The following is a 22,142-nucleotide window of genomic DNA, read 5'->3' as shown; positions in this document are numbered from 1 at the left end:
GCAAACTATTCTTTCCTTGTTGTATTTCTGAATAGGAGGAAATTCTATCACAGGAAAGCTTTAACTCCACTTAAAGGTCAGGACTTTGAATCTCAGCGGTGAAGTTATAGGAAGAAATGCTGCAACTGGGTAAGCTAAAGCTGAGTTTCCTCCTGAAGGGCTGTGTCCGGTCTGCCTGTGAGCTTTTGACCCGGGATATAGAAATGAAAACTCCAAAGTTTGAACAATACTTGGCATTTCTTGATGTTTTTTTATGAGGGAGCTCACTGGGCTTAACGTCTGGCAACTAGAAACAGAAAGCTCTTTTTCAGAGCGAAGGCTTTATAAAGAATGTGAACTGAAGTTTGTGTTCCATTCATGGGACTTCGTTGCTTAGATTCAAAGGACGACCGGCTTTGTTCGTGAGCAGCTCCCACTGCAATAGCAAACTGGAGGGCAGACCTCATGTGCACAGTGTGGAAAGAAAAACTGCTCATGCTGACTTCTTTATTCACATTAGTCTACACCACAAGCAGCTGCAAACCAGCCCTATAATGCAGCTAACACTGACCAGCAATTGCTGACAGAAAGTCTAACAGAATTTGCAAGTCACAAAGCAATTTCACATAAATGATTTCGTTTAACTCTTTTTAGTATTTCTAACTTGAGCAAGCAGTCTTTGTCTGTCAATATGAATAGGGGGATGCAGAGAAGGGGGCAAGGAAAGAGGAGAAGGATGGAGAAGAGGAGGAGGAAGGGTGGGAATGGACCACAGACCCTTCCTGAACATTCACTATACAGTATGTGCCAGGTACCACGCAAAGCACTTTTCGCTAACGATAATGCTGTGGCCAAAATAAAATGTGTCAATATTCATAAGGACATTTTGGTTCATCAAAAGCATAGTTTAATGGTTCTCTAGGGAATTATGCTGAGTGAAAAAATGCCAGTCCCAAAAGGTTACATACTGTACAGCTCCTTCAATATAACATTCTTGAAATGACAAAATTATAGAAATGGAGAATGGATTAGTAATTGTCAGGGGTCAGGGACAGGGGTGGGGGGTGGGAAGTGGTGACTGTAAAAGGACAATAGGAGGGCGTCCTCGTAGTGACAAAATTGTTCTGTATCCTGACTGTACTATCAGTATCCTAGCTGTGATATTGTACTACAGTTTTGTATTATATTATATTATTATAATATATTATATTATTATTTATTAGAACTGCTTGTGAATCTACAATTATCTCAAAACAAAAAGTTTAATTTAAAAAGGATAGTTAAAAAATAATATTAAAAATACATCTATTAAATGTCCATTTACTCTTTCAAAAATTAGCAAACATTCAGACCTGCCAAAAACTACCAGCAAGGAGAGTTACTAACGGTCAAATGAACAAATGACGCATTTCGCATTTTTGTAAGGCTGGGAAAAATAAAAATGGCCACAACGTATCAGATGCTTACTACTGGTGTTGTACTGGCACCATATACTAAATATGCTGCACATTGTCTGTAATGTGATCCTACATGAGTAGTGCTATCACCAATGCACAGATAAGGAACTGAGGCAGAGAAGTAAAGTAGCTTACTATCAGTCACACAGTCAATAGATGGTGGAACCAAGAATCAAAGCATGTGTTATCCACTGAGATACATCGCTTCCAAGACCTTCAACAGCATCTAACTGACCCGAGGTCTTTAAGGATTAATGACTTGTCCACAAGCCAAACTGGAACTAGAAATTGCGTTGAGCGTTCTTCCCACTGTCCCATGCCCTCGCAGGTGGTTGAGAAAAGAACATAACGGTATTAGCTGCCTGAGATACAGGCAGAGTAAGAGAAAAAACCTCGAATGGCTAGGGTTCAAAGTATTGACAAGGAAAATGGGTAAATTTACACCTGCTCCTTCTTTGTGGATTCATTTAAATATAAAGAACATTTGTCAAGAGAATTTCCAAAGGCTTCCCAACTGACTCAGCTATATGAGGCAAAAATCAACATCCTCCTAAAAGGAAACTATAATCCCATTGTTAAGGGTCCAGTTTTTTAACCACAACAAAGCCATTGAGCAAAATGAAGTAAATGAAACTAAACATTTAACTTAGTTTTCGGCAAAACAGAACGCAACGAACAGATTTGTTAACGACACCCCTGCCTCTCACTTTCTTTGAAATTATACAAAGTGACTAAACTTCAGGAAATTGTCCCTTTGAGAATGAAATACAGTTATATGCCGAATGCAGCCAGGCTTGGTTTATCAAGCAGAGCACACATTCTCGCTACTTTTACAGGAAATACATAACATCAGGTTCATGATTATATTTTGGTTTAAATGATATCCAAGTATCATTATACCTCCAAATTGCACATCTCACAAAAGTGGGACCAGTACTTTGAGCACAGATAACACAAAGGCTCTGGGTTCCTTGATGAACGAGAGTGTATTTCACCTTGACACCATTGCTGGCAAATCTCCGAGAGATGAGCATTTTGAAAACGCTATAAACAACTTAGCCTTTTCTTAGCATTTTGAAGAGCACATTAATATCCTGGCCTTTTCTTAAGGGCTTTCTTTTTCCCTTAGCCAAATTTGACAGTTAGAAGTGAACAGTGAGAGGACGGAATCAAAGTCAGCGCTGTGTTTTAAAAGCAGCGTGGAACTGATGTCATCCAGCATTGTCTTCAAAAGAATATAAGAATATTAAGTGGATGTCTCATGAACTTCCATATAAAGGATACTCTTCACTTGAGGACAGAATGATAATGTCTCACAGGAGATATAATTCTAGATGCCCATAAAATCTATTCAGACAACTCTTGGCTGGTACCAAAAAAAATATATGAAAATCTAACTCTCAACTTAACCAAAAGCAGTTATATTAATAGAATGAATTTTTTAATACTTAGTAAACACCCACAGAATATGTGGAACCTTGTAAATGACAGTTTAAGGAGAGTATTGGCATTGCTATCATTTAGGAGGTCTTGTTAAAAAGAAACCAAGAGGCACACGGTAATGTAATAAAATTAGCCAAAGGAAGTTAAATAGCCGAGCACCATCCTCTCGTATTTAACATCCTAAAGGAAAGTGAAATGGAAGCTGTCCCACTCACATAAAGGCACATCCAACCCACCCAACACTCAGAAAGGCCACACCTATTTCAAAGGGTGCTTTGGGAATCCACCTAGTTTATCCTCTATCCTCTGGGTTTAAACACACTCGGCAACTCCAAGACAGTTACCTAGCATATTTGGGAGAGTTGTTGACTAATTTTAAAAATTGTTTAAATAGGTTGCCAGGAGCAGCCTCTGCTCGGCGAACAGGCCTAGAAATAGGGCATTTTATTGGATTTTGTGGCAGATTGCATTTTCCTACAATGGCTGCAACAAGAGCTCCCAACCCACATGCCTTTCTTATAATTTGACTTTGACACTCCCCATTCAGGATGTGAATTCTATGTCCAACCTTGAATCTGGGTGGATTTGGGACTAGTGGGGAAGAGTCACGATGTAACTTCCAGAGCTAGAGCAAGAATCGCGATAAGCCTTCTGCCTGGTTCTCTTGGGAGACTCATTCTTGAAACCCAGGCACTATGCTGTCTGGACGCCCGACCAGCCACAGACACGTCATGTGCTGTATCAGGGCCCACAGCCCAATCTGTGTTACCAGCCGCCAGCCAACAGCCAGCGGCGAACAGCAAACCAAACAAGCCTTTGAGCCTTAGGGGGTTCCAGCCCCCAGCAACTGAGTCATCCCCAACATTTGGGTCTTCCCAGTCACTGCCCCAGATACCATGGGGCAAGATACCAGAGACAGGTTGCCCTACTATGCCCTTCTAAATACATGACACTCAGAATGCTTGAGCCTAAAAAGTGGTGGTTATTTGTGCCTCTAAATTTGGGGTGCTTTGAATATAACAGTAGTAGTGGAACAGACGAGAATGAGGAATAGATGTGGTTAAAAGCGATGCCTGCAGCCATTCCTAGCTCTTCCACTATTCTAGCCTCTCTTTTGGCAATGTACTCAGAGCCTTGATCCCAGACATGTTGTTGCTGTTCTGCTACAGTCACTCCTTAGGGAACCAAATCTACTTACATGAGCTTAATTCCAAGTGAACTCAGATAACTCTTAGAGGATAGTAATAGTAACTAGCTATTTTGCTTAGTAGGTGCCAGGCACTGTTCTAAGAGTTGTACATGGATTAATTCACTTAATCCACTCAGCAACCCTATGAGGTAAGTACTTATTTTTATTCCCATTTTACAAATAGTGAAACTGAAGCATTTAGGTTAAACAACTTGCCTAAGACTGTACATCTAGCAAATGTCAGAGCTGGGCTGGGATTCAGAGCCAGGCAATTTGGCTCTCGAGCCTGCCCGTTAGCCACCACACACACTGCTTCCCAAAACCTGACTCTAACTCTCCCTCAGCAACGTGATGCTCAACCCAGCCCCTCCACCTGAATGGCTGAGGTGCTGAAAAGACGCACGGTGCTGGCTTCAGCATAGCGATACCAGTTAACAGCACAGGTTCTGGAGTCTGCGAGTCTTGGCTGTGACAGTTACCAGACATGTGACTTTAGGCAGGTCTTTTAACCTCCGTCAACCTCATTCACCCCATGTTCATGCAAAACAATCATCCATTTTGAAACCACAACCACTGTCTTCCCGTGTGTGCATTAACCCCATCCCTCCTTTCCAGACTGTCAGAGGAGGCGAGGGCTCTCTTTCTCAGCTCTGGTTCCTCCAGTGGGTCCAACACAGTGCCTTGCACTCAGCCACAGCTTGTAAACGGAGCTGACTTTTTTTTTACTTCTCTCTTCATTTACTACCTCTATTTTTTGCCTCATTTTCCAAAGGCCTTCCGAATCAGAGGAAATGCTTTCATGAGTGCCCTTCATCGTGTTTACGTCTTCCTAAGGATACTCTACTGCCTTCCAATCATCTCCAGAGCAATTAAAACTTTTAACCATAGGCCATAAGAGCTTCTACTAACTCAATTTCTTATAGGGAACTAGTGAGCCCTTCTTGAAAGATACCAAAGGGAATTTCTCACCTTCAGAGCTATGCTGAGATAATACCAGAGTATCATCTGATATTATTGCTGAGGAGTGATGGTTGGCCCCCAGGCCTCTATTACCCCCTGTGCTATAATTGCTTCTGTATTTGTCTGACTCCCCCGCTAATCTGCAGGTCCCCTTGAAGGCAGGGACTCTGGCTTTTACTGTAACCCAGTGCCTAGTGCAAGGGCTGGCCCAGAGGAGGCACTGGACAAATGTTTACTATACAAATGCATGAAATTGACAGGGCCAAAGTCACTGTTAACGGCAAAGCTAGAACTGCAACCCAAGGGGATCTTGGAAGATGTATCACAAGAATTCATTCATTTAACAAACATTTATTCAACACCTTCAGGGGGCCAACATTGGACTAAGAATAAAGATGTAGTTAGATCCAATTTTATTATATAAGACCCAATCTGCTCTAGCAGAGGAAACAAACGTGGAAGCACATCATTATAACGCATTTTGATAAAAACTATTAAGTACAGAGATATAAACCATGGGCTTGAGAGAGACTGATGAAAAGAAGGTAGTCTGAGTTAGGTTAACGTGGGTTAGATGTGTTATTACCCGTTTTACACAATAACCCAGCAAAGGATAAGACGCTAGCATTGTGAAGCAATTATTTCAGCTGACAGGCAAGGGTCATAAGGTCATAGGAGCCATAAGGTATAGGTAGCCACATGACAGAATCAGTACATTTGACACAAAATTAAAGATGCAAAAGACTAAGTAAACTAAGATATGTTAACATATCTGTGACTCTGTGTCTCCCTCAAGCTGTTTTTCTTCCCTCTGCATACATCTTACCCAAACCTTCTTAAAGATAATAATCACTTTAGTGATCAGCATGTGGTTGATGTCGATATCTGATCATAAACTCATCAAAAAATGATGAGGTTAAGAATCAGAAGTAAGAAAACATGGGTACATTCAACTCAGCCATGTGAAAAGGAATACACACTGACAGTGTACATAACGCAGCGTTAAGTCCTTAGAATTTAACTACCATTAAGGAGTTTTTTAAGTTCAATTCAAAATATTTTTAAGAAAACATATTGCATAATTAGACTATTTTATCTTCAAACGGAGCTTGAGAAATAATGGCAGACGTCAGGCTATACTGGTGCTTTCTCAGAGTAAATAAGAGGAGTTTTTGGATTTATTGTGAGAAATTCACAGCGGCTCCAATCCACCTGAGCCTCTTGCAGGCTGTCAGCTGTCTCATCAGTACTCTCACCTTGCATGTGCCTCTGTTCTGCTCCTGTACTGCCTCTATTGACATTTTCCACTCCTATATCCAGAAAGCCAAGAGCTGCTGGAGAAAAATCACAGGCCAAGCAGCCTAGCGCCCCAACAAATTTATGACTTTTAAATCTCCATGTGGCCTCAATCCTTTCCTTTGGCCTTTGTCAGCTTCCTTGTCCATCACACTCAAAGACTGTGAATATTCAAGACCTTTACCTCTCTCTTAGAAGACTACGTGTCAACCTCACCCCAATACAGTCATGCGCCACATAATGATGCTTCAGGCAACGACGGACTGAATATACGCCGGTGGTCCCATAAGATTAGTACCATGTAGCGTAGATTTTTAGTAGGCTATACTATCTAGGTCTGTGTATGTACACTCTAGGATGTTCGCACAACGACAAGATTGCCTAATGATGAATTTCTCAGAACGTGTTACTGTCATTAAGCTGACACATGACTGTTGTAGAGAAACTTACCTCCACTTCATTGAGAAAGTGAATACCACTGGGTGTGAATGGCCCCAGTTTCTCCCACCCTTTTCTTACAAGCTTACTCACACCCCTTCCCACCTTAATCTGCTACCCCAAGACCTAGAGGAAGAGACGTCTTTCCTCTTCTTCCAGTCAACCAGCTCACTTGTACAGTTCGTGTGGTTTGATTCCCAAAATCTCCTTTAAGGCCTTGCTCCATCATTTGGCCTTCTCTCTTCTAGACAGGCAACCTCCACCGCTGCTAGCTCTTTCCCTCGCCATCACTCCTGACCTAACACCCTCCCTTACAATGTGTCTCCTCCAGCTTCTCCTCTACCCTCTCCAGAGTTCTCACCCAAACCTCCCTAAAGATTCACCAACACTTGCAACTGCCACTTTCTCACCTCTCACTCCTCAGCTCCCTGTAGCAGCTGCTCCCACTAGCCTAATAAAACATTCACTGGCTATCATTTAGTTAAAGATGCAGATCCTGGATATAAGCAGAACGGTATTTGACTCCTGCCTCCTCCACTTATACGCTGGGAGACCTTGCTGCTTAATTTCCCTGTGCATCAGTTTCCTCACTGCTAAAATGGGGATAATAATAGTAACCAACGTCACAGGGTTCTTATAAAATTAAAGGAGATAACATATTTAAAACACTGAACAGTGTCTGCACATGCCATGTGCTCAATAAATATTAACTATTAATATTATTGCCACTAGGAGCTATATTTGCATTTTAATGATTACTACCATTATTCTTTGTCCATACTGTCAGTTGTCAATGTTATGCTAGATCAAGCTAAGAATCCTGAACTAAGAAAAATCCAGCTAAACTCATGCAGCCAAGAAAAACCACTTTGCAACCCCCTTATACAATGTGTCTTATCTCTTGGCCTAGGATAACCTTTTCTACCTTCAAACCAGCATGTGCTCCTAGGAATCTCCTCTTCCTACTGATTCTGTATGACTCTAGTTGGTTCAGTTCATACACACACACACTGATTAGGTAAATTTATTTGTGTCATGTGAACCAATTAGCTGAGTGCAAGAATTTTAACCTATGTTGCCTTTGCCTTTGCAGCAACAAAAGGATCTGCACCAATGTTCTACATGCAGCTGGCAGTCAGTAACTACTGAGGGACAGATAGTTGTCTAAAACAACCTAGTCCTTCCCATCTTCAGCAGCAAGAACAGAAAGGATATTTTTAGCATCACGTTTGAATCCTACCTGACAACTTGGAAACTGCAATAATTTGAAGCTATGCAGGCAATGAAAGGGATGCTTTATTGTCGGTTCCCAGAAATCATACCTACTGGTCATTTCTATTCTGTGATTGATCACTAAGAAGGTTAGCACAGAGCACTCCTTCCCTTCCTTCATCTCCTTGCTATTCTCAGTTTCTTTTTGTCACAAGCTGTGTGTGGCAATATTTATTTTAATTAGGAGCAGGCAATAACAAGCAAAGGCGATTGTAATAGGTACATTCGGCAGGGAACACATGGCAAAGCAAGATCTCATCCCAGTGACAAAAACAGCATCGCTAAGGCATGTAATTTTGTTTGTCTAACAACTTACTCCTGTGAACAAGCTCGTAAAGGCCCACATCCCCCACAGCACTATTAGGTAAGGCTTGATGTCATTGGAAGTATTGGCGTGGGGTTCAACTGCGAGGCACCTTCTTTTGGACTGGTGGCTCTTTCCCCACTGGCATCTCAGGTTGGGATCCTGCACACTGACCTAATTCCTCTAGAATTCAACAATGATTTACATTACAGGCAAAGAAAATCATCCCTAGTTCTCTCTCTACCTTTGACACCTTTCCTCTTCTTTTTTTTTATCAATATTTCAAAACAAATTTGGATCCTACAAGTTTGTTTGAAATTAGTTAACTAGGAGATGAAGAATTTACACTTGGAAGGCAGGACCGTGGTAGGGATGATAATGACCATTAAATAGCTAATATTTACTAAGCACTTATTTGCACTAGGACCTATGCCAAATACTTAACACATATTATTTGCTTTTGTCCTCACAATTGTGAGAGGTTAACATCGTCACTCCATTTTTACACTTGAGAAAACTGAGGAAGCTGAATAACTTACCTAAAGTCACACAACCAACAAGATTCAAGGCTGAGACTCCAGGCCAGGTCTGTCAGCAGCCAAAGCCCACTAATACTATAAATCATGTGTCTTATAATAACAAATTCTTTTTCTGTGACCTATTTTTAACTAAAGTTTGTACAAAACTAGATTTAACCTTGATTTTATTATCAATGGTCTGCCACAGTAAATATATGTATTTCCATAATAGAAAAATTAAGTTCTCCATTTAAAAAAATGGGAAAAGGACAGGATGGCCAAATGAATTTTTTAAAAAGCAAATATTAAATTTCAGGTATTTAAAACTAAAGGGAGTTCAATTTAGTTCAAGAAATAATAACCAAGTGATAGAATGTACAAGGCACTGTAAGAATTCAGAGATTAAGACAGCATCACTCCTGCCCCCTGAGAAGCTAATAGTCTAGTTGGAGGATCACAGTGTGATATTTCAGGTCTTACTTCAAATGTCATCTCTTGAGAGAGGTCTTTCCTGACTGCCTTATGTAAGATGTCACCCCATTCCCTGTTACTTTCTATCACAAGGGTCAGCAAACTTTTTCTGTAAAGGGCCAATACAAAATAATTTAGGCTTTGTGAGCAATATGGTCTCTGTCAAAACTACCCAGCTCTGCTATTGTCACTTGAAAGCAGCTATAGACCATAAGCAAACGAATGAGCATGGCTGTGCTCTAATAAAACTTTATTTATAAAACAGGAAGTGGGCGAGATGTAGTTCATAGGCTGTAGTTTGCTGACCCCTACTTGAACATATCACTCTGTTTTTCCTTCATAGCACTTAACAAAATCTTAAATTATCTTGCTTATTAATTTATTCATTAATTCACACCACAAAAATGTTGGCTCCAAGAGAGTGGAGTCCTCGTTGCTTGTTCACAGCTTGCTTTCCAGGGCCTGGAAAGGAATTTCTGACACATAGACAGTTCAGTCTAAATATTTGTTGATTGATTAAATGAATTAATACCATTTCTCAAGAGGAGAAACACAGACTGCCAACAAACACATGAACTATATTTGGCCTTATTAATAATAAACATAAAATAAGTGAAAGTGTCATTTTTCATTTGTCAGACTTATAATGGTTAGAAAAAGAGATGGAAGAAGTGAAAGTGGGAGAGGAGAAGAAGGAGGTGGGAAGGAAGGAGGAGGAGAAGGAGGAGGAGAGCTAGGTAGATGAATATATGGATAAATTGGCCCTCTCATCTACTGCTGGTGGGAGAGAAAATGGGTGCAACGTTTCTGGAGAGCCATTTGCAAATATACACCAAAATGTATATGTTAATTGAAAAATGGGCAAAGGATTGAATAGACAGTTCTCCAAAAAAGATACACAAATGGCAACTAAGCAGGTCAAAAGATGCTCAACTAAACTAGTCATTAGGGAAATGCAAATCACAAGGAGATACCACTTCACACCCATTAAGATGGCTATTATCACAAAAAAGCAGAAAATAACAAGTGTTGGTGAGGCTGTGGAGAAACTGGAACCCTTGTGCATTGCTAGCAGGAATGCAAAATGGTGCAGCTTCTGAGGAAAACGGTTTGGGGGTTCCTCAAAAAGTTAAACATGGAATTACCATATGATCTATCAATTCCACCCCTAGGTGTGTGGAGTGCTTGCATAACGTTGTGAATTACTTAATGCCAGTGCAGTAAACACTTAAAAAATGGTTAATGTAAATTTTATATTATTTATATTTTACTACAATTTAAAAAGTATATATATTTTTTCTTTTTATTAAGATTATGATAGTTTACAACCTTGTGAAATTTCAGGTGTACATTATTGTTAGTCATGTTGTAGGTGCACCACTTCACCCTTTGTGCCCTCCCCCCTTTCCCCTGGTAACCACCAATCAGTTCTCTTTGTCTATACGTTAACTTCCACCTATGAGTGGAGTCATATAGAGTTCATCTTTCTCTATCTGGCTTATTTCACTTAACATAATACCCTCAGGGTCCATCCATGTTGTTGTGAATGGGATGATTTTATCCTTTGTTATGGCTGAGTAGTATTCCATTGTATATATATATATCATATCTTCTTTATTCAATCATCAGTTGATGGGCACTTAGGGTGCTTCCCTGTCTTGGCTATTGTAAATAATGCTGCGATGAACATAGGGGTGCATGGGACTTTTGGAATTGCTGATTTCAAGTTCTTTGGATAGATACGCAGTAGTGGGATGGCTGGGTCATAAGGCATTTCTAGTTTTAATTTTTTGAGAAATCTCCATACTGTTTTCCATAGTGGCTGCACCAGTTTGCCTTCCCACCGTGTATGAGGGTTCCTTTTTCTCCACAACCTCTCCAACAGTTGTCACTTTTTGTTTTGGATATTTTTGCCAATCTAACAGGTGTAAGGTGATATCTTAGGGTAGTTTTGATTTGCACTTCCCTGATGATTAGTGATGATGAACATCTTTTCATGTGTCTATTGGCCATCTGTATATCTTCTTTGGAGAAATGTCTGTTCATGTCCCCTGCCCATTTTTTGATTGGGTTGTTTGATTTTTTGTTGTTGAGCTGTGTGACTTCTTTATATATTATGGAGATTAACTCTTTGTCAGATAAAAAAGTATATATTCTTTTTTACTCCAAAATCCTATTCCTAAGAAATAACTCTGAGGAGATAATATGTAAGGATGAAATACGTATGTACCAGAATCCGCCAACCTCGAGACCCATGAATAAAGACATGGTTATGTAAACAGACACTGACACAACAAATACAGAAAAGAGAATATCACACAGGCATTAAATACAAGGTAGATTTTTCACATAAAAATATTTCCATAATATTACTGTTGAGTGAAAAAAAGCAAGTTAGAGAATGCATGTATAGCATGATCCCATTGATGTAAAAATTATAAAGTTTATCCACACATGAAAAATATTTGAGATAGTCTCCAAAAGATTAGTAGTGGTTATTCTTTGAATGGTAGATTTGAGATAATTTAAAAATTATCCTCTTCAGAATTTTCTGCACTGGTTGATTTTTTAACAAAGAATATTTTAACCAAAATAACATGCTATTATAAACTCATGTTTACCACTTTTTTACTTTAATTAAGGAGGGTTAGGCCCTTGATACTTTCATAATAGATGTTTTCTGCATTTCCATTTCCATAGCAACAATAATGCTTGTGAGAGAATCAGATACTGTTTTAAAAGAGATACATACCTCAGATAGTGATGTCACCTCTCTATCGGTCACAAACAGAGTCATTATTTCAGAGCAACATTCAATAATCATGTTCTAGAAATAAGAAGATTGTATAGTGAGGTTGATCTTATTGATAAAATATTAGATATTTGAATTATAATTATTTATTTGATTCATCTTTTCTTGCATCTTCAACTAACTGTAATTGTCAGGATGAAACTCAGAGGGACTCAGAGGTTACAATCCTCTAAGTAATTAGGGATATTTGAAAAGATACAGAATGGCCACCAAAGAGAAGATTTGATTACAAATAAAACATTATTTTAGGACTGTTTCCCTGCACATTCATTGTTAAAAATCATATGTTACAGAAGAATAACAAGTAAAGTAATTCATACCAAAATAAGATTTTTGGAAAATTACTTTTCTTCTGAGAAAAATAGATTTGTACACAACTAAACAACACACCAGGTAAAATGTGATCAGAACATGGGTAGTTACGACATGCTATAGGAGTCTAGAGGCAGGAGAGAGTAATTATAAGTACAATGATGAACAGAGAAGAATCCTGGAGAAAGGGTCATATGAACTGAGCCCTGAAACAGCAGTAGGATTTCAACTAGCAGAGAATGGGGACAAGGACATTTCGGGTGGAGGGAGCCATGTAAGCAATGAAACACCGGGCATTTAAGGAACATAACGGATCTGATATGGTATTTACTGCAGGCATACAGAGAAAGCAGGAGGTAACAGTAGTGAGAAAGAAGGCTGGAGAGGTAAACTCATAACAGGACACGTGGCAGTAAGGAATTTGGATTTTGTTTTGTGGGAAATTGAGAGGCACTGGACTGAGGAAATAATATCTAATTGTTTTAAAAAGATAATTCTGGCCATGGTTTATGAACTGGACTGTTTTCACAAAAAGGTGAGACTTAAATGTGAACTTAAATGTTTTCACCAAAAGAAAAAGGCAAACTGGACTGGGAAGAGACAAGAAAAAGAGAAATCAGCCAGGAGACTGCTCAAACCGTTTCGGCAGGAAGTGATCTTGGCTAGAAGTAGGCCAGCTTCCACGGGACCAAAAAGGATGGAGGGCAGGCATTTATCCAGCACTGATTAGGGTAGACCGTTTACCTGTGATGGATTTTCCAGGCTCTTGGTCCACTTTACTAGACAGGGAGGAACACACATCCACTCCTATATTCCTCTTATTTATCTATATTTCTAAACTTCTAACTGGTTAACGTATGGTTTTTTCCTACATAAAAGGTTTCAATAACAGCCACGATGGGTTACTGTCATGATTTCATCAAGAGCTATCAAGCAAAATGACACTATCTATATCATTAATCATTTCACATAACAGATGAAGACAGCAATGTTACCTGATAAATGCCTCCCACTGCCTGTCTCAACATTTATCAAACAGCAATTTCACCTCAACAACATTCTATTTCTTTGGCATTGTTTGAGGTAAACCACATACACACATCGGAAACCAGCTGATTTGATGTTGGGCCGTGAGGGAACTCACAGGACCTTGTTACCACAGACATGAGGGCAAGGAAGGGATCGAGCTCCTCAGCCCCACCAGGAAGCTGCTGGAGGTGAGCTGCAGTTGGAAGGGGTCTGGGAGGACACAGAATGACCTTTGCTCAATCTTTGTCATTTCTCCCTTAAAAAGGAGCATCTGTTGATTTTATGAGAGATGGCCTTCTGAATTACTTTAAAAATAACAAAGCCAACTCTTTGACCTAGTTAAAATCCTCATCATCTTTCACCTATAATACGGAAGAAAGTTGCAAAATTGTTTTCCATCCTCTAAACTCTTGCTTCCCTCGTCCCTCCTTCACATGCCACCAGGGTTATCTTAGTGAATCGTAGGGGGGATTCTGAGATGCCCTTCCACGTGTTGCCCCCACCTCCTCCTACCCCTGCACCTGCTTTCCCACAGCCCTTTCCTGCAGAACAATGTTCGTTTACCATTTATTTTTTCAACATCTATTGAATGCATCCTGAGTGCCATGGAGTGTAATGAACAAGAAAGAAAGAGAGTCCTTAAGGAGCTCACAGAGTAGTGGGAGAAATAGGAGAGACACTCTTACAGCACAATGTGATGACATCGGAGAGGAGGAAGCACTCAATTCCACCCACCTCTGCAGCCCCGTTTCCCACTACATTCACCCTGTACTCCTGCCACAACAGATGTCTCACTGTCCCCTGAATATAACATTCATTCCACAACTTCAAATCTCATCTCTTGCTGTATCCTCAGTCAGGAATGAGTGCTCTCCACATGTCTCCAACTAAAAGTTTCATAAGCACTATTGAAGGAGCACCATGCTTCAGTTACTGGGCTAGATATTGGAGCTAAAATGATGAATAGGACCCCTGAGCAAAGGAATTCACAGTGAGAGAGAGAAAGAGACACATAAACAGTACAGTATTGTCAAAACAATACAGTAAGGGCACAGGATAGTTTGAGGTGCAAAGGAAAATGGCCTTTATTTTAGTCTATAGAGGCTATACAATGCTGTCTGAGCTATTTAAGCAACTACAAAGTCTAGCTCAATTTCTCTCTCTCTCAACACACCCACACTCACACACCCGTGTGAATGAGATATCACAAATAATAGACCAGTTTGCATCAACAGAAGGAAGGATCCAGCAGTCTTACCCTTTTGCATAGTGTAGAATCCAGATAATGGGGGAAATAGGAAAACTGGAAGAAATCAGAGAGACTAAGTTGAAGTACATGATAAAAAGCTGAGCCAGAGCAGGAAGGGGAGAGGAAACAAAACACTCCACGCAGACTGAGTTGGAGGGAAAGTTTGAAGAGTTTGAGCCAAATGAGACAGATGTTGGAGAGCTGCTGTGGATGTCAGAGAAATATTAAGATCAAGACAGTTGGGGAAAAGAAGATTTAAAAGAAGTTTTCCTGCGTATTATGAAAAGATTCCCTCTCAGATGTTCTTACGAGAGACTCTGTAAAGATTTAGATTACTTTCAATGGTTTTGAACATCAGATTGATGTTTCTTTGAATGACACATTTTGCTAAGAGAGGGCCACCAGGTGGCTGGGCTCATTATGAATGACATCTGGGTACCTATAGCCATACTCATACAATGATTAAGCTCTTCCATGCCAGGGACCCAATTGTACTGATTTCTGCATGTCACCTCTTGAAACCTAGGAAAATTTTGCACATAATAGTTTCTTAAAAAGAATTTGCTAATTGATGCTAATGTCTAACTGTATTTTGTTCTATATTTTCATAGTTCTTTGCTATTTGGAATAGGTTGACTATATACTAGTTTTAATTGCCTTGTACAATCCAGGCATTCTACACACGTTTGCTGAACTAACCTTAGGTGACTTGGTAAACACTTTTAAGCATTTCATATCTGTACGCTTTCATTCCAAAAAGGTGTTTGTGTCTTAAAATCAGGATGGTTTGCATCTTTCATATGATTTAAAGCACCTGATACACTCTGAAGATCCCCCTAAAGCCATAAATGACAAGTTCAAATAACTCAGTCAGTTTGAGCCTGTGTTGTCCAATTTAGAAGAAGGACATACAAGGTTTTCAAGCCAGAAGTGATTAGAACACCTGTTCTTTAGCCCTCCCAATACAGCTTAAATTAATATCTGTGTTCTGAAGTTCTTGGCTAATTCCAGACCGTAGGGATTCAGGGGGTAAAGAGAAAAAGAAGGAAAGGAATGAGAAAAAGAACAAGATTCACTACCTCCCATATCAACCAAAAGCACATTTTCTGGACTCTTATATTTAATAACTCACCAAAAATCTATACTGTGATAGAAATAAATAAATTAGATTATAGAGGTTACGAAATCCTGTCCAATTCCCCACGAGAATCGATCTCTTTAAGTGTCCTAGTTAACTTCTAATTAGCTCCAAGAGAAGGTTGTCATGACAACAGACCGGCAGATTCAGTCAATGGAATTTATTTGATATAACTCAGAACCTAGTTGCTTTTTTTTTCTTAAGTCCTGGTTAGTATACTGGAGAAAAAGAAAACTTTGTATGTTCCTTCCATTTCTCAACTTTCAAATGTTGCGAACTGATTTAATTTGTTTGCCAATTCACTTAAACAAACATTAGTTGTCCTCCCATTTTGTGACAGTGTCTCATATGTAGAACTAACAGAACTGGAAAATATCTAAAAATGCCCTACCTAAAGCTAAAAAAACACTTTCTAAGTTGGAGAATAAAACAAATTCAAAAACACAGAGGAGAATGTCAGAAGTGAAAGGAGTTGGTTCTACTCAAGGACTGACCCACTGACACAGACCATTCTAGTCAGGACATGAAAGCAAGACACAAACCTGGGTTAAGGCAAGGAGGGTGCTCTGCATTCCTCCCTCTGCTTACACTCAAATGCCCCCTCCTCTGCCCCCATTTATTCCTGATTTGTTTATATTCATCGTCAACCTCTTGGCTCAGATGCTGGGCTCATTGTGAAGAATTTCATATCTCCATCCCACCTCCAGGGAAATTCTGATGACTCGAATTCCAACGAAGGGTGCCATCTCTCCATCTCAGAGCAGTATTTCAGTGACAGGGTCATTTTTAGAGATAAGAGAAAAATTAGTCCCAGGAAAGAATAAGTGACTGACCCTAGGTAGTAAAGCTGATAGAACCCTTACTCTTACGGATGCTCATTCTCCTGCCTCAGACAACCTAAGCTGAAAAGACAAATGGGCTCAGGAGAAAATAATCATTTTCCATATATGAACTATATAGAAGAGGACTAAGGGACTATTTCAGCAAAGAATATTCTAGACTATGGCTCAAAGACAGCCATCTGATAAGTTTGGTCTACAACTGAAAAACTGTGATTGTAAGTGATTTACAAAAGAAGTGCAAAAATGGCATGAGAGCTGAGTTCTTCTTGAAAACAGGCATGAAATGGCATCCACACACTTTATGAAAAGCAATATATATAAATATACACATAAATAATATATATAATCTCATGAGTTTGAGATACCTCGTCTATTGGGAGATTTATTATAAGCACTCAGTGTATCAGTAATATCATTAAACATCTGGTAATTCATGTTGTAATGTCTGAGGACACTGAAAAGGATGTGCAACCCAAAGTCTAAGACATCAGTTCCATGATAAATCCAAGCACAGAGCAGAGGAGACAGAAATGCAGGAAAGCGGCATTTTGCAAAGCCTAACCGTTCTTGCCCAATGAATCCTCTTACAGCTGTGCTTGTTGCTTTCACAACAATGAAAAATGCATTCACTTACTCTACTGGTAAATTAAGACTGAAAATGTTAGTAAGTATACACTGAAAATCAGGAGAGTGGTCAACTTTTAAACTTTCACGTAACAAGTGTGTAGATGAGGTAAACAAGAAAACAAAAAGAGCCATACCAATAATATTCTTTAAGAATTAAAAATGTTTTGTTATTGGTAACCAATTGAATATTAACCTGGCAGAAAGCGATTTAAGAAAAAAGATACAGCAGACCAAAAATAAAGGGAAGATCCTAAAAGCTTTCAAGGAAGAAAAACAGAGATGGCACCCAAGTGGTTGGTCATTCAAGCAGGAAAACAGTGAAGGGAGGGCCCAGAATTAGAGCTGTGCTGCAACATTGCGGGTAACAGTCCTCAACTACAGCAGGAGGATAGGGATTTTCAAGAAGAAAAAAAAGGAATTGAGACTTTATTTGATAGGCATGAACACTTGGGTAAAAATCGGTGGATGAACACACGAAAGATCTGATGCAATGCCCAGAAAAAAGTTAAGGAAAAAAGACAAGTCAAGAAAAATCAAACCTTATGCAAGAAAGGAAAATAACCATAGTATACTATTTGACTCGGCTGTGAACATTGTTTACTAGGATGTCATGATGTAAACACTGAATACGTATTTAGTTAAGTTCTCTAATATAACAATATTTAGAAGGGAAGGGGAAAGAAGTTGGGGAGAAGTAAGCTAAATCCTTATATACTATAATAAAATCAATAGATATCTAAAATTCATACATAAAGAAGAAAAGAATAATTATCTGTAGCTATTAGCACTATTCATTCTGGCTTTCTTCCTTCCAAGCTTATTTATAAGGTCAAAGAGACGTTAAGTGGAAGTGATATGATGGAAACTTGAAAAGCCAGTATGCGATTTGCCCCCTTTCTTCCCTCCTGCCATGGTGACTGGCGATATTCCTTCCGGGCAATCTTTGTTTATATTTTTGGAGGTACCCTGCCTGCAAGACTGTTAGTCTCTGCCCTTCTGTGCAGTAAGCCTGGCGACCGCAGAAGGGGAATGAGGCAATCCTATGCTTACACAGGTGTGCCACGTGACTGTGTGACTAGGTGGGCAAGTCTAGCTAATTCAGGAGTGAAATATTAATAAGTTCATTTGGTCACAGATCTAAAGCCATGCTCGCTAATCAGCTTTATCAGTAACGATGCTGATATGTTGGTCTCCATATGTCTATCTCCTATGTCCCACCCTTCAATGGGTTCAGGACTCAGGAGGGGTAGAAGGGAAATGATCCTCTCCACCAAAACACAAACATCAGTCATCACAAAAACCACTCAATTGTGTGATCAGATTAATAACACATTATAAGAATAAGGCCCCCACCTTTCTTGCTTAGAAAAATACATAGGCATAGAAAAAGTCTGAAAGATATATGCTTATCTGTATTTTCTAATTTTTCTTCACCCATTACTTGGGTAATAAAAATGATCAAATAACAGACTTAGAGTGAAAAATTAAAAGTAATGTTAAAAGTTACACAGCAGTTTCTTGGGATTCATAGTTATATCTGAACGATTTCTCTAGATTGGCTTTGTTCTCATTCATCATCGGATTCTTATAATTGGTGTGCTTAGAAGAGTTTTGAAGAAAACACTATTTATGCGTCCAAAAGTTGGGCCCTATTTGGTACTCTAAGCAGAGAAAAGAGAGGGCAGAAGAACCACAAAGTTCAAGTTTAGTTACATAGTTCTGCTTTGATGAAGTAAAGAATAATTTCAATAATTATGTATAATGACACCCATCCTGCAATGGCAGTGTAACTTTCCCTTATTTAACAACTTACTTCCATTTCTTTATCAATTGATTTCTCTTCCACTTCTTCCATTTCAGATACATTTTCACCTGAAGTAACATCAGGAATTGTTGGCAATGATATTTCGGCGATTTGTGTAAGATTAGAGAGTTTCTCATGAATTGAAATAACGCTAAAAATAACAAATATAAACGTATTTTACTTGAACAGTTAAGCAAGGCATTCATTTATTCTCAGAATCAACAATATGTGTAAAGTAAGTCCTTAGTTATTTAACACTTAGATTTCTGGCATCCCCAAGCATCATTCACTCAATTATTTCTTCATTCAAGAAACAATAAGCAAAGAGACACAATGCTAACCCAAACAATGTTTCTCATCTAGTTATCTACTGAGATAGATACACAATTGCAAACTGGCAAAGGCACAATGAATGAAATGTATACATCCAAAACATTGCTTAAGATGAAAATAAAGAAAAATATCTACATAGGCAAAGACACTCCAAGCAATGACAGAAGATTTACTCCTATGTAAATCTTAATGCACTGCTGTGATTGTCTGGCTGACCTGAAGGCAAGAATTATGACAAGTTAGATGTGGCTCTAAAAGCCCAGTGGATGAGCCCACAATAGTGAAGTGAACTGTGTGGGGAGTAGGGGTAGGGAGAAGAATCAAGAAAGAGAAAAGCAAAAGCCAAGGAAGAGGGCAGAGGACACAGTGGCAATTATGCCGCAGACAGAAAGCTTCCAGAGTCACAGGCCAGTGGATGCTCTGAAGACAGAGGTGAACTGGTGAGTGGAGTCAGAAGACGGAAAAGCCTTGAAACAAACGGCCACCCTCATGGCCCCCAGATACGTGCACAGAGCTTATGTGCATGTATGTATGTGTGTGTGGGTACAGGTGTCTCCACCCAGGGAGGGAGGTAAATTTTTATGAGAAAGAAGTAAATGATCCAAAAAAGCAAACTGACATCAGGGACATATGAGGAATGTCAATTCTCCAGTTTCCCACAGGGTCCTCCTACTTTGCCTTCTAAAGGATGATCGACAAGAGCAATTCCCCACGAACTGGCTTTATCTTGACCCTCTTAAGAACCACCTTGGGTGAGAGAAAGAGTCCATTTGCACTGTGCCACCAAGGGATGGATCAGATGAAAGGTTGTCAGGCACCCTCTGTCATGGCCTCAGTGACAAGGGCGTGTCCCTAACTTTAGTAACCCTACCATTGATCATGAACCCACCAAAATTAAGAACGTTTTGGAATAAAAAAAACAATCCTGTCAGTTTGATTACATTCTACTTTGCAGAAATTATAATCATTTTCATCATGTGGTTCTGAAAAAAAAAAAAAATCCTTCCATGTTTCTGGATATCCAAGGCAAGTGCACAATTTCCTAACGTTTTTTCTTAAAAAAGAAAGAAAGAAAGAAAAAGAAGCTTGACTGAATAATTGGAAGTGTGCCAGCTCTTCAAACATTTCTTGTTTTTTTCTCTTTCATGGCGAGCCCCAGGAGTCCTTCAAAATGAAAATCATGCAGCATGAAGAAGCCTCTCCAGGGAAGGACAGGGAAGCGCCCAGTCTCTCTGTTCACTAAGCACTTACTAGGTGCCGAGCAGGGCAAAGAGCTGACACTGACAGGCAGCCTGTGAGTAATGAGACTTGACACTGCCCAGCGCTTTCAGCCTTTCAAAGCATGTGCATGCATTGTCTGACTTGATCCTAACAATGACTCGAAAGGTAGGCAGAGTAGGTATTATTTCCATCTTACAACTGAGGACAGGGAGGCTGAGGTCACAAGGGTAACGAACAATGGAATCAAAACTAAATTAACTAAGCAATGAAAAAATAAATTTAAAAAACAACAACAAGGAAGTTGGGAAAGTGAAACAGGAAAAGAGAGAAACCAGGTTAGAGATATGCCCTGTTTGATGGAGAGGGAGAAAAACAACCTGACTTTTGACTTCGGGCATAACAGAAAATAGGATGGGGTACAGAGGGAAGGGTGACAAGAGAGGTGTGGAGTTTGCGCTTAATTTTGCAACCCAATAGCCACATCAGGTTCTTTTTTAAACACGCCCAAAATTACAGACAAAACAGAGAATGGCTAACATCCTTGTACTCTCTGTAATCTTTATGAGTGTCAGGAACTGGTCCTCCAACAACCCCCGGTACTATTACTATTGTTCTCATTTTACCCTTGAGGAGACGCAGGCTCAAGTTGCTCAAGGTCATGAATGCAGTGGGGGGGCATCTGAACGAAAGCAGGCTGGATTCAGCATTCAGGATCTTAACAACAGCAACGTCATACTCCTCTAAGTAAATGAGAGATTTTTCTAAAACTGTCTCCCAGAAGTTCTCCTTTGATTTACTGTGTATATTACTGAAACAGCCTGTTCTTATGAAAATATCAGCAAAGAGGGGTAGAGTTGTAAACAATCCATCTTTACTTGCCTGCTCAGTGGAACCCAGAGGGAACCAACACATACATTGCTGTAAGGGGCATATTTAATATCTGAAATCTTCAGGGGTTTTGTATTATATGCATACAGCAATAAAACCTGGAAGAAAATTAAAAGGCATATAAAATGTGACATCAAAATTACACTTTGCCTCAGAAAGTGCAGCATCAGTTCTCAAAATATCATCACTAAACTTTAAAAAGTTTTTCTTTGAAAAACAAAGACAAGGTTTTTTCAATTCACTTTAAAAAAATGATATGAACAAGAACTGTGCAAAGGTTATAAGATGAAAATAAACGCTATTTGGTACCAATATTATATTGTTTTTTGAAGAGTGACATTTCCTACAGCAGTTAACTTTAAATTCCAGGCTTTGAAGGTCCCCTACAACAAGTTCTAAATAGATACCTGGTAAATATCCAACTTCGTTTCTTGTTACTTCTCAGTATGCGCTTTCCCACCAGCGGTCCTACCTGCTTCTGCGCATTCACTTATGCTGGTCCCTTCCTCTTCTCTCCTGTTTTTCCAGCCACACACAACTTTCCAGTCCCCACTCTTAAG

At 39.4% G+C, this 22,142-nt stretch overlaps 1 protein-coding gene across 12 annotated transcripts in view; it reads right to left on the bottom strand.

The window, feature by feature from the left end:
- Positions 1-22,142, bottom strand: part of CFAP54 (cilia and flagella associated protein 54) — a 301,390-nt gene that overhangs the window by 12,750 nt on the left and 266,498 nt on the right. For 9 of the 12 annotated variants that reach the window (XM_008516610.2, XM_070600222.1, XM_070600225.1 and 6 more), the window contains 3 exons: positions 21,574-21,680; positions 19,150-19,291; positions 12,080-12,154 (listed from right to left, as the gene is read on the bottom strand). In XM_008516610.2, the coding sequence (XP_008514832.2) occupies positions 12,080-12,154; positions 19,150-19,291; positions 21,574-21,680 (324 nt within the window). The remainder of the gene's footprint in view (positions 1-12,079; positions 12,155-19,149; positions 19,292-21,573; positions 21,681-22,142) is intronic. The other 3 variants (XR_011534742.1, XM_070600221.1, XM_070600227.1) reach the window with 3 other exon arrangements.

The sequence above is a fragment of the Equus przewalskii genome, chromosome 29, assembly GCF_037783145.1.
Source record: "Equus przewalskii isolate Varuska chromosome 29, EquPr2, whole genome shotgun sequence".
Classification (NCBI taxonomy): domain Eukaryota; kingdom Metazoa; phylum Chordata; class Mammalia; order Perissodactyla; family Equidae; genus Equus; species Equus przewalskii.
This window is presented reverse-complemented; position numbering and strand designations above follow the sequence as displayed.